We start from the raw sequence: 12,183 nt of genomic DNA, 5'->3' as shown, positions 1-12,183 counted from the left end.
AAGGACCTGTTCCAGATTTCAACTTTGTTTTCCACTTCTGCTAGCCTAGTATTTTGATTCCTGAAGTGGAAGTTTTCTCTCTGAGACTTAAGAGATATGAGCCAAAGAGCCAGCAAAGCCCACCACAGCACTCTGCTTCCAATTCATCCTGCTAGTGCAATGGAATGGCTCTGTAACTCTGCAGCCAAATTTTCTCCCTTTGGTATCAGCATGTTGTTATGAAGGCTGTTATCACCAGTACATTCCTAAAACATCTTTCTCCAGGGAATTCAGTCAACACCCATGTACTCACAATACCTACGCATCACTTTTCTTCCTTCCACAGGAATCCATTACCTGGACAAGTCAGGCCAGATTGGGTTTCCCTGCTTAGCTGGCTCTGGAACAGGTTTTGTAGTGCCAAAGACCACTTTATGGGAAATAAATCTTGGCCATAATGTCAAATAACAAACTGTAAGTCGCAGGGAGTGATTCCAGCATTACTCAACAGTTGGAATTTGAAAGTGTGGGGAACATGAATGTTGGTCTCACCTTCCTCTCGGTAAGTCCGCATCATCCTTCTTCCACCGGACCGTGGGTGTGGGATCCCCCTGCACCTGGCACCGGAAATCCACAGCCTCCTCCTCCAGCACCACCTGGTTAATCGGTCGCCTGAGAAACGTGGGCCGTTCTTGAAGAGAGACATTAAAATTCCTTGGTGAGTCAGAGGGTTGAAATGAACACTTTCGACTTTTCAGCATCTTTCTGTTTAGCAATTCACAGAACGAAGAAAGGAGGCTGAGCTCCACAAATTCAGACAAGTGGAACTGATGATGTGCATAAAGAACCTGGAAAACTCCAGGCTGGAGAGCCACGGGCTGTTGCATCTGGCCCTCACATGGGCGCTCAGTGCCAGCAGAAGGAAGCCTGTCCTAGCACTGACTACCCACACGCCACATAAGGGGAGAGGTCTCCAAGGCCGTGCCCTTCACCATGAATGTTTTGGCTCTGCACTCCTGCATACATACAGCATGATCTAAAAGCTCCTTCCTGCCCTAGCGATGTATGAGCTGCCAATGGAGATATCCTGCCTTTGGCAATAATCAATATCTTGATGCTTCAGAGGAAAACATGAACTCTGTGTTATGAATCTCAGCCAATTGTGGACTGTTCTACAGAGGTCAGAGCTTCCCTGATCCCCATCACTAACTTCACCATGGAAAACTAAATTAAGATCTGAATAATAAGTTCTGTTTACCCTTGTTATGTTAGCCTGCACAGATACAAACATTATTAATCATCATAATGTTGTGCAGGCCTGCTTAAAATCCAGATGTAGAGCCACAGTCTCATCTCAGTTATACTGGTACAAACTCAAAGTACCGGTAATTTCATTTGAAAGGATGTCACTGGGGTTAGTTTCCAAGTCGCCTTTGGATTGCATGAATTTTGTTCTGTCCTCTCCTAGCCACACCACACTTCTATTGTCATAAATCATTTATGCTAGTCAAACCATTGTAACACTGGCTTTATATGAAACAGTATCTCAAGAGAGGGCTTTATTATAAAGATATCTAAAACTGGTTACACGCTACTTTTCACATTTCATCCTCAGCAAGTCGCAGGGTTTCCAACCCTAACTATTCTAGGATTCTATGATGTCACTGAAAAACTTCCCCAAAATTCACAAAGATGTACATGGTAACAGATACTGGCTCAGGCAGTTTGTCTTGATAACTACAGAGCTGAGTTTATGGGTTGGCTATCCACGTTTATTATACACTAACAATAGTAACAACAACAATACCAACGTTAAAAGAACATTAATAACATTGCAAAATCAAGCACACAGCACCTCAGCGCCAGAACTAAGGCTGTCTGTGTGCCCTTTAATCACTCCCTTTCATTTATGCCTTACAGGACTGGCTGCAGTTACATGATCGCACACTATTTTTTCCCCAAACATCTTTAGATTGTTGGCACTCAGTTAATGAGCAGGTGTTTAATATTTTGCTATTGTTGTTCCATTTAGTGGGTGGCCTCCTGTCATACTGCTCAAACGTCACTTCAAAGGCAGAATTATTAATTTCCTCATGACCTCCACTGCACCCATCAATGCTTTATAAACAATTCTCTTATTTTCATAGCTCCTCTCTGAGCTGCAATGGAGAGCTAAGAAAGCAAGGGAGAAAATATGTGCTAAATTTTGATGCTCAACCTGAAACACAAAACTGCCCTTTTTTTTTCGGGAGGGGGGAGGGTGAAATTTAGCAGTAATTTTTAATTCAGTTACAGCCACTAAAATGTTCATCACTTGCACACATCAGAATATTAAGTCAGAAAATAAGGAACACAAAACCACCTGTTAATTATGTAAATGAGTGACAGCATCACACAGGGATTCCATGATATGAGCAGAGGGACCTATTGGCAGGGAAAACATATTTTGTCAGCAGAATAGACATGCTCTAGAATCCATAGCACTTTTCCAGATGCTAGAGATAAAAACACGTCTAACGGGCAGAGATTCTTCTGCCCAGTTCTCCCAAGCCATTGCTATTGTTCTACGCCTAGTCCTGCTCAGGACCTGCAGGTTCCATTAGTGTTTGGGCAAGTAAATTCAGTTCTGGTCTCTCTCTCTGCACCTTGGAGTCTGTCTTTATTCCCTGTTTCAAGTCTGTGTACAAGCCATATACAACCTTCACTACAGCTCCTTGTCCTGAGTGTTCTTCATCAGATTTTTCCTTCCACGTGTGTACTTTCCCGACCCTTCCCCAGCTCCAGCTAGGTTTGCTACTACCCTCACCTATGTGTCTTTGCCAGCCTGTAACAGTGCCTCAAGCCCCTCTTCATTCCAGCCACTGGCTGTGCCAGATCTTTTGAGCTGATGACTGCTTCCTTATTCCTGACTTGCCTGCTCCCAGCCCAGAATATTGCTTTCCACAATGTTAACCGAAGAAAATCTGGTTGAAGTAACCAAGCATCATCTCAAGAGAGTGACAGCAGCAGGAGTGCAGTGCAGTTGCAGGAAAATGAAGTTCAGACCTGCATTCTACCTTGTCTCTCTGATGTATGAATTGATGATTTAGTCTCTGTTTAGGTAGGGGCATGTTTGGCCAAATTTAGTGAAAATTCTTTGGACAAGCAAAAAAAACCCACTGCATCTCTGGCATAGTGTAGCCATTTCCCATCAAATTTTAGGTACCAGCTATTCAATATGAAGGACCTGCACCTCTCAGGACAAAAAGCGTCCTCCATTCCTCTCCTTCAAATCCTTCTCCGCTTCCCTCCAATTACCCCCTTCACCTCCAAACTGCAGGAACTTCAACATTCTTAGAAAATAATTATTTTGGTAATCTAAAAAAGATTAAAAATTCAGTCTTCAAATCCAGCATTGAAGATTTTGGACAAAGCCTTTTAGTTTGACAAACTTATTAAAACTGGACAAAGTAACAAAAGCATTAGTTGTTACCCTTAATGCTAAGCCATGCACTCGGCCTGTCTGTAATTATGTGGATCTAGAATGGAATACCTTAATGAAACTTCTGTAAGTTTTCAACAGTACCTTATTCTCAACTTCTCTCCTAAGAGAAGAGCTCAGACCAGCCCCTGCTCTGAGCTCATACACAGCACACTCTACATTTTGGTATTTGTTTTTCAAGAGATCATCCTACACCACGAAATTTAGATCCAGATCAGCATCCTCAATAGGTGATTCAGAGACCCTGGTTTGTCCACGCTGAATTTAAGTAACTCTGCATTGTGCCTGCATGTTGGCTTGGTCTGCAAAAATGATTTTAGACCATGTTTATAAAAGCTGCCTTTAAACAGGTAAGAAACTAATGTATGCGTATTTATGAAACTGCTGCTTGTGGCTGTAAATCCTTCTATACAGGAGATGAGAAAACAAATTCCTGTCACATTTTGAGGAGAACCCAGCTGAAAGACAGGAAATGGCCCAAAAGTCATTAGGTAAATCACTTGATTCCACATCAAGGATTTGATGAAATTAGGAGTATACACACACGCTTCTCAAACTGTGTATTTCCCAAATCAGTTAAGAAATTGCTAGAAAATAAATAGCTATGTAAGTACAGATCCCAGCTGGCAAGGACATGCGAATATCAGTAACTGTTCTTTCCATTTTCCATCATCTCTGCATTTTGTACAGGATGAATCAGGAAAGAACGAGTTCTCTCTCATGTTGTTTCCTGGATTTGTATCACTCAGACAACCCTGTGAATATGTCCAATAGCTAATTATACAGCTATAAAGTGATCAGAGTGAATGCCATTGCCAATGCAATTAACATTCTTTATGTGAGATTAACTGGATTTGAGTCACCTGCATAACTTGCTTACAATGTTAATCTCTCAGGAGACAGAGCGCTGCTTGCCCAGGCATGCTAAATAAAGAAGGTTTCTTCACGCAGCCAGATCAAATTTAGTTTTGGAGCTAAACTTGAGAAAAATGATTTGTATTTTTTCTCCTTCGAAATGGTTTGCCCATAAATAAAGCCTTGTGGTATAATTAAACATTGTTACTCTGTCAACAGCATTCAGAACACAATATATTTGAGAAACAAGAAGAAAGGGCAATAAATTAAAATCACAGACATATATAAAAAATTTAATATTGCAATTTTATAAGCTTTCACTGAGTAAATAAAGTACCTACTTCCCAGACTTTTCTCTGATGAATATTAAACATCTTTGAAGAGAACTATAAAATGGGTCATGGTTATATGTCATGTCAACCAGTCGTTCCATTACTCGAGTGACCTTTATAACTTCAGAATAAACTTTGCTTGCAGTTATAAAAGGGGATTGTTAATTCAATCTGGACACACACCTACAATCTGTTGCAGTGCTTGAGATCTGCACTGCAAGAAAACCTACAACACTGAGCCTAACCAGAAACACAAGAAAATCCTTTCTTTGCTTTGGGTGCTGACACAAGTTAACCCCACAACTCAATTCTTCCTCTATTTAACAACTGGTCTGAGTAACACAGTCTATTAGAGAGACTCAGATGACCTTCAGATGTATTATTGCCCTTTCTCTGTTCCTCAAAAAGTTAGACAGCCATATATGGGACCTCAATCTAATTAGAATGATCCTTAATATATTTTCTTTGCTGAGGCAACTGCTAGAGTAAAGGATTTGATGGTGCCCATAATGTAGAGGCTCAATCTGATTTAGAACTGTTTTCTCTGTCTCTGCTGGAAAGAAGACATCGGGGTTTTTTAAATGTGTTTGTGTTTTAGAAAGAAGTATTAAAACACAAAGTAAAAGGCTTTGGGGAGGGATTTAACTGCAAATAGTTAAAAATAAAAGTTTTTTTCAGATACTGTTCTGATGGAAAGGAAAAAAAAGAAACACTAGATGGCTGGAAGTATGTTTCACTTCAGAATGCTGCCAATAGCTCAGATATTTCATTAACTGCAACGTGGTCTGGACAAAGTAAAGCTTTCTGCCAAAAATGAAGATGTAGAAGAAGACAGGATATAAGGATCACACTGAATTTACCTATGTCGGCCAAATAAATGAAAAGACAATTGCAAAAGCAGATGGTTTTCTATTTAAAGACATTCTTCTACTGCCTCTTTTTAGGCACTTCACCATTTTTCATTTGAGAAATTAGCACTCCTGTAGACATTGCAACCTTCTACACTTTAAACAGTACCCAAGATGTGATGAGATTGCACAGTCGAGGCATGGAACACTGTTAAGAGGCACATGCAAACAAAGTAGAACGATTGTTATCAATTGTTAGTGTTTTCCTCCTTTCATATACATCTATAACTGTGTTAATTTCAGGTTTTACTGAGTATTACATATGGATTTTGGAGACAAATCCTTTTACAACTTGTCAGCACCTGTAGATAACAAATACTGCTGTGCTGGTTTTGGCTGGGGTAGAGTTTATTCTCTGCATAGTAGCCAGTATGGGGGTATGTTTTGGATTTGTGCTGAAAACAGTGTTGGTAACACTGGGATGTTCCAGTTACTGCTGAGCAGCACTTGCACAGAGCCAAGGCCTTTTCTGCTCCTCACCCCACCAGTGAGTAACCTGGGGGTGCACAAGGAGTTGGGAGGGGACACAGCCAGGACATCTGATCCCAGCTGACCAAGGGGATGTCCCAGACCACAGGGTGTCATGCTCAGCACACAGAGCTGGAGGAAGAAGGAAGAGGGGAACATTCACAGTGATGCTGTTTGTCTTCCCAATTAACCATTACACATGATGTAATCCTGCTTTCCCAGAGATGGCTGAACCCCCGCCTGCTGATGGGAAGTGGTGAATGAATTCCTTGGGTTGCTTTAATTGCATGCACATCTTTCGCTTTACCTATTAAACTGTCTGTATCTCAACCCATGAGTTTTTTACTTTTATCTTCCGATTCTCTGCCTCATGCCAATAGGAGGATAGTGATCAGGAGGCTGGTGCTCAGCTGGTGGCTGAGGTTAAACCACGACAACTGCGAAGTCAAACTGGCTTTTTGCAAACGGCCACAAGTACACTACAACCCCAAAATACAAGTATTTGAAGAAAAACGGGAGGAGCTTCGCTCTGAAGGACAAAATACACACTGCCAATTTCTCTGTCTTGAACTGAGAATGTACATCCAGGTTTCCATGTAACTGGGAAAGCTTCTAAGACTAATCTCCATGATATTACGGGACAAGACTCTCTGATTTGGCCTTTCCTATAATCAGAGCTCAGGAAAGTAAAATATGGCACAATGTCTTCAGTAAGGGATTTTTGGATTTTTTTCCTCTAACATCACGTCATCCTGGCATACTCTCCCTGGAACTATGGTATCTCTTTCAGCCTGACAATGTCTAGGGAACATCAAACACAAATACTTCTTCAAGCATCAGACAAAACCCCTTGATCCCCCAGGACCTTATTAACTGAAAAAAGGTTCAGGTACCAAAGTTGAAATCAAAGATTAATCCAAAACAATCTTCAATATGTCTGCATTGACATATCTTTTAAGACATTTTTGTACTGTCCTAGTTATGCTTTATATTCTTTTGAGGCTCTTCTAAATATAACTTTTCACACTGCTTGATGCCAGTCTCTTGAAGTTGGTATATTAAGGCTTTCATTGATTTCACAGAGCTTCAGAATCAATATACAAGATATACCTTTGTACATTCTCTTCAAACATACCATTTTCAGTTCAAAGGAAAAAAAACAAGAGCCTGAAATAGTTAAAACAACTTGAAAACTTATCTGAGAATAGTGCAGTAATATGACAAAATGATAAAAGGTTAACTTAAACAGTAATTCTTTATTTAATTTTTGGCTCTATATTCTGTATTTAGGAAAAAAGCTTTCTTACAAATTGGAATTAAACTGTTACTGGTTGGCATCTTGCTTTAATTCTTTTCAGCCGAAGGCTCTATGCCCAAACACAAGCAAAGCAGCCTAGTATGTATCACTTACACATCTGAATTTGGCCTTTACAATAGTGCATCCATAAAGTACCATGCTACCTCTTTTTGTGAGTGTTAGGATAGGTAGATTAGTTATTAACTTCCTTTAAAGGCCAACTTAGACTGCAACAGACCCTGTCTTCTTGCTTTAATCCACGATTACACCTTAGAGTCTCATAAAGGCAAAAACTAGCACATAGCACTAGTGCTTGAAAGCAAAGACTAACATAATGTAATGCATCATTGCCACTATTCAAAACACCAGGATAATTTTTGGAATCACTGCTTATATAATCAGGTTTGTTTGTGATATTTTCCTGTGAAAGTTTGGCAGTTCTCTACTGGAGGCAGAAACATGACTTGGGAACAAAAGAAACACAATCTGCGCTGACACTAAAAGTGGGCTGTTAGCAGTGACTAAATGTTGAAAACTAGGTTTCTCATGCAGAGGGGGTTGACAAATATAATTACTTGGTTTGTGAAAGTTTTACATGTATTATCCACAACTATCTCTTAGCAAAGGTTACTGAATGGGTACCCAGCCAAGTGGCTACATTCTGCACTTGGGAAACTTTCGTTTTTTCCTCCTAATTCTTTCCAAGATAGTTTCTTATTGCCTGTGTATTTTCTTGGGTTTAAACTCAGGAAAGGTGTAATCTTTTAGGTTTGGCCTCCATGCCGTTCCCCTTGGGCCACCAGTTACCACCAAACCAACTCAGTTTTTCCAGAGGCACTGCCTCAAGCTAAATTTACTGTGCAGGAAGCCAGAGATCTGACACAAATCACATGCAGAAATTAACTTCAGCTATTACAGAAAAACTTGCAAAGCCAAAAGTAACAACCGGCTGATTCCTGGAAAGGTTTGAAAACTAGTATGAAACAGCTCCTTCTCCTACAGAGTAGAGTGTTTACTGAGGCCTCCTTCACACTATGGAAAGGGTTTGGGGGTTTGTTATTTGGAAAAGGAATAAAGACAATAATCAGCTATTTCATACACGTTCCTCTCCAGAATCAGCATCAGCTGTAGGCTTGCCAACCACTTTTTATTTTGTCTATAAAGCCCATTTGCAAACGTGTTCAAAACAGTTAAAATTGGGCACATTAATAATATATAAGTATTATGGTATTTTTAGCATATTTTTCTCAATGTTTGCACTATTCCCATGTTCCTCAAACCTGTGAGTCATCTTAGAGGAAGGCGCTGGACTTAACAGATGACCCATAGCTTTGCCAGTGTTCAGTGAAGTCAATCTGAACATGCACAGATCATCAATCTGATGTTTCCCAGAGTTGATGGGTTTACTGTCTATGCTGAGACTGACTGGACTGTCCAGTACATACGCTGCTTCCTGGAAACATCATGGATAATGCTCTCCAGTGCACTAGGCATGCACCCACTCACCCACTAGCTGCTGCCTGGAGCCCAGGAACTGTTCTGCTGGCGGAAGGCAAAGCCAAGCCACCTCCTGTCATACAGAGCAGACCAGGGCTAACCTCTACACATCTATACAGTGAGCCCAGAACACCAACACGGAACTTCAGGGCCAGATGGTAGCCAGGAAATGGGCTCAGGATAGTCAAATTGCCTTGTCAAACAGCAGATCGTGACCCGAGTGCCTCCTTTCTGCATGCTATACTTGTACAGCGAAAAGGAAGATAGGAAGGCAATACCCAGGTTGAAGGGGAATTTTAGCTAGGAAGATACCCAGATAGGAAAGGAATTTAAAATACAATTTTCTTCAAGTAGTCTAACACAGTTACGAAGAATTAAAATACCTAATTTCATTTATTGCTGATTTTGTTCACTATTCACAAATTAGGTTTCGATTGTATTTTAGGAGTTGATTGCTATGATTAAATCCTGTAGAAAAATCAGAACATTGTAATTGGGTATGTATTATTTTACATATTGAGACAAATCTAATACTTTTTGTAGCTCTGCAGGATATGAAATTACATGTATATTTCAGGTTTGATTCCTACAGTTCAATGCTTTTTAACAAATTATTTTCTTAAGGCTTTATAGTTTAGGATTGCAATCTGCTTGCTATCCACAGGGAGTATTACAGAGATTACCAGTACTTAAACCGATGAAGAAGATCTGTCATGTCTCTTTTACATTTGTAAAAAGGCACATCTTCAACAGATGGGCTGCAAAGGACATAATAATTTGACAGAGATCCTTTCTGTGTTGGTTTTTTTTTTGCAAGGTATACTAGTTGTGCCTTTAAAATTCTTACACTTCCAGGAATCCACAACAAACTAAGTGGAATGGAAGCCTTTACAGCCTTGCAATGTTGGAAAGCAGCAAATCTTCAGTCACTCACAGGTCTTGTCTAGCAGAAACTTTTCTATGCCTTTTTGAACCCCATATATTTTCTTTCCAAGTGGACAAACAAATGTTGAATTGCACATTAATGCAAACACAGACAGCAATATGCGGCTGGGGTTTTCAGTGCACCAGATTAGGCAGAAGGGAAAAAAATCAGGAGCATCTGCTTCAGAAAGGACCTTAGGATTTCTATGAAAAGTCTTACTGGGATTACAAGCAGTCTTGTTTGGAATTTTAGTATTGTATCAAGGATATCAAAAAGCTTGTAGCAGGAGGGAACATTAACACTTTCTCTTTCTCTTTTGTATCCCTGTATGGGTTTTCTTTAGCTGTGAGGGGTTTTTTCCTTATTGATTTTCTTCTGTTTGCTCAAGACCTCTTGACTAATTCCTGCAAACCCACAGCTAATGGCAAATAGAAATGTCATGACTGCATGATGTACCACAGCAGGAAAGAAGGCTTGCTTCTTTCCCAGTTGTCAGCAGGATGGATCCAGCTCTAGGTCCAGTATTACTCTATCCTTGCTGTAGACACTAACCATAGCGCAAATGTTCCTAACAGCTTCTTGCCTTGTCCCTCAAGTCTGGAAGATCTTTCACACAGGAAACCTATTCTATTTTGATACATTCAGCAGCACCAAAATCCTAAATGATGCCCTGGCTTGCACGAAGAGAAGCTGTTTCATGCCCTTTAAAAAGAAACAAATGACAGAAGTATCTCTATATATTCAAAAAAGTTGATCTAGGGGTTTTCTGCAATGATTTTTTTTTTACTGCTCAATTGAGCTCTTTTGTGCTCTCCTACAAAGGTTTGAATTCATAACCCCACAGCAATAAGGAATTACTTACACAGGCAGTGTTGGTCCAAATCTCTGGCAAGCAGGCATTTGTCAACCATATTAGAAGCAGTTTAATTACATTTTGTGAGGGAGAGCACTGTGTTCTGCACTACTGTCTCTGAGTGTACGCATATCACCAAGGACCTCCAATTAGACTGAAACCATGTGCTTAGAAAGAAAATGTTGAGCCATCACAGCTCCATCATTACAAACTGCAGCCTTTGAAACCTGGTCTGCTGCAGAAACTGCGCAATGCATCTGAAGCAGCACTACTGGGTTTTGTTTCGCCTCCTGTTCTGATGAGCCACCTACGTCAGTTAAGTCATCTGTAGTGAAAAGGAAACAAAAGCTTGAGTTGATTTACCGAAGACAGTCAGCTCTGCTGGATCGCTGTCTCGCTCCCCCACAATGTTTGTGCCGACACAAGTGTACATGCCAGCATCACTTTTCCTTGTATTGGAGATCATCAGCTTCCCACCACGTATCTGTTGCAAAACAAGGAATGTATTTTTAACTTCAGATAAACAAAAGATACCATCAAACTGTTGCCTTCTCAGGCAGTAAGTTCTGAAGGCTAGGACTGAGGCGTTTCAAAGCTTTGCTTGGAAATACAGCTTTAAAATTATAATCCTATATACTTAAGTATCTTTATGCTGTTATAGAAGACATTTTACCCAGCTGACTGGTTTTAACTGCATTTCAGGTTTTTCTTTACTTTTCATTAAATGCTTTACATTTCAAAGATTACGTTTCTTCCTCTATGGCGATGCAGAGTGCTTGTAATTTGTGCCCGATGATATGCAAAGCGCTCTTTACGTCTCCCTCAAGAAAAAGGCAATTTTACTTAGTTTTATTTAGTTCATTTTTTTTTACTGGTGTCTGAGCAGTTTCTTTGTTCACTGATTAAGACAGATTTTCTCTTTTCCTTGATGCAAACAGACTGAACCTAGCCCAAACTGAGAATTCACCTGTTTCCCAGAAGACTTAACATTTTCCTGGCTACAAAGGCTGTTTACAGAGTGAAAGAGCAGGGTACCTGAAAGAAATAAAGTACTACATTTGCAGCTTGTGAAGTCACAGACAGTGTCAAAAGTTAGTGGGGTGCTTCACAATAAGCTAGGAATATAGCCAAAGAAACTATAGAGTCCAGGAATAATAACCAGTTCCCTGCCACTCTTCCTTTCTCTACTCTTGAGTAGGCCCTAGCAGAGACAGCCTGGCCCACAGATAGCAACTGCTTAGAGGAATAATAACCAGTTCCCTGCCACTCTTCCTTTCTCTACTCTTGAGTAGGCCCTAGCAGAGACAGCCTGGCCCACAGATAGCAACTGCTTAGAGCGTTTAGCTTGAAATACTTCCTCGGGCATCTAAAGCAACAAACAAGCTTCCCAACAGTACTTCCGTATCGAGTAAGGTCAGCACTGAATGAGTTACATTCCATTACTTTGTAAAGTAACAACACAAAACTTCTTAAAATTAATATTAACAGTATTAGCATTTCAAAATTAGGAACTAAATATGTCCCCACACCCTTAATTTAGTCAATTGGCTTGCATAAACCATGACATAATTTCTATGCACTTGATAAG

The 12,183-nt window shown here is 40.2% G+C and overlaps 1 protein-coding gene across 1 annotated transcript in view; it reads right to left on the bottom strand.

Annotated features, from left to right (window-relative positions):
- Window positions 1-527: 527 nt before the first annotated feature.
- The window catches only part of LOC104406498 (roundabout homolog 2-like), a gene marked incomplete at its 5' end in the record, with an annotated part of 12,466 nt that continues 810 nt past the window's right edge, over window positions 528-12,183 (bottom strand). Inside the window, 2 exons of the mRNA XM_010015488.1 lie at window positions 528-670; window positions 10,959-11,079. Of these exons, the coding sequence (XP_010013790.1) occupies window positions 528-670; window positions 10,959-11,079 (264 nt within the window). The remainder of the gene's footprint in view (window positions 671-10,958; window positions 11,080-12,183) is intronic.

The sequence above is a fragment of the Nestor notabilis genome, unplaced genomic scaffold (assembly GCF_000696875.1).
Source record: "Nestor notabilis isolate BGI_N333 unplaced genomic scaffold, ASM69687v1 scaffold9555, whole genome shotgun sequence".
Classification (NCBI taxonomy): Eukaryota; Metazoa; Chordata; class Aves; order Psittaciformes; family Psittacidae; genus Nestor; species Nestor notabilis.
The sequence above is the reverse complement of the archived record's forward strand: the minus strand, read 5'-3'. Positions and strand labels throughout refer to the sequence as shown.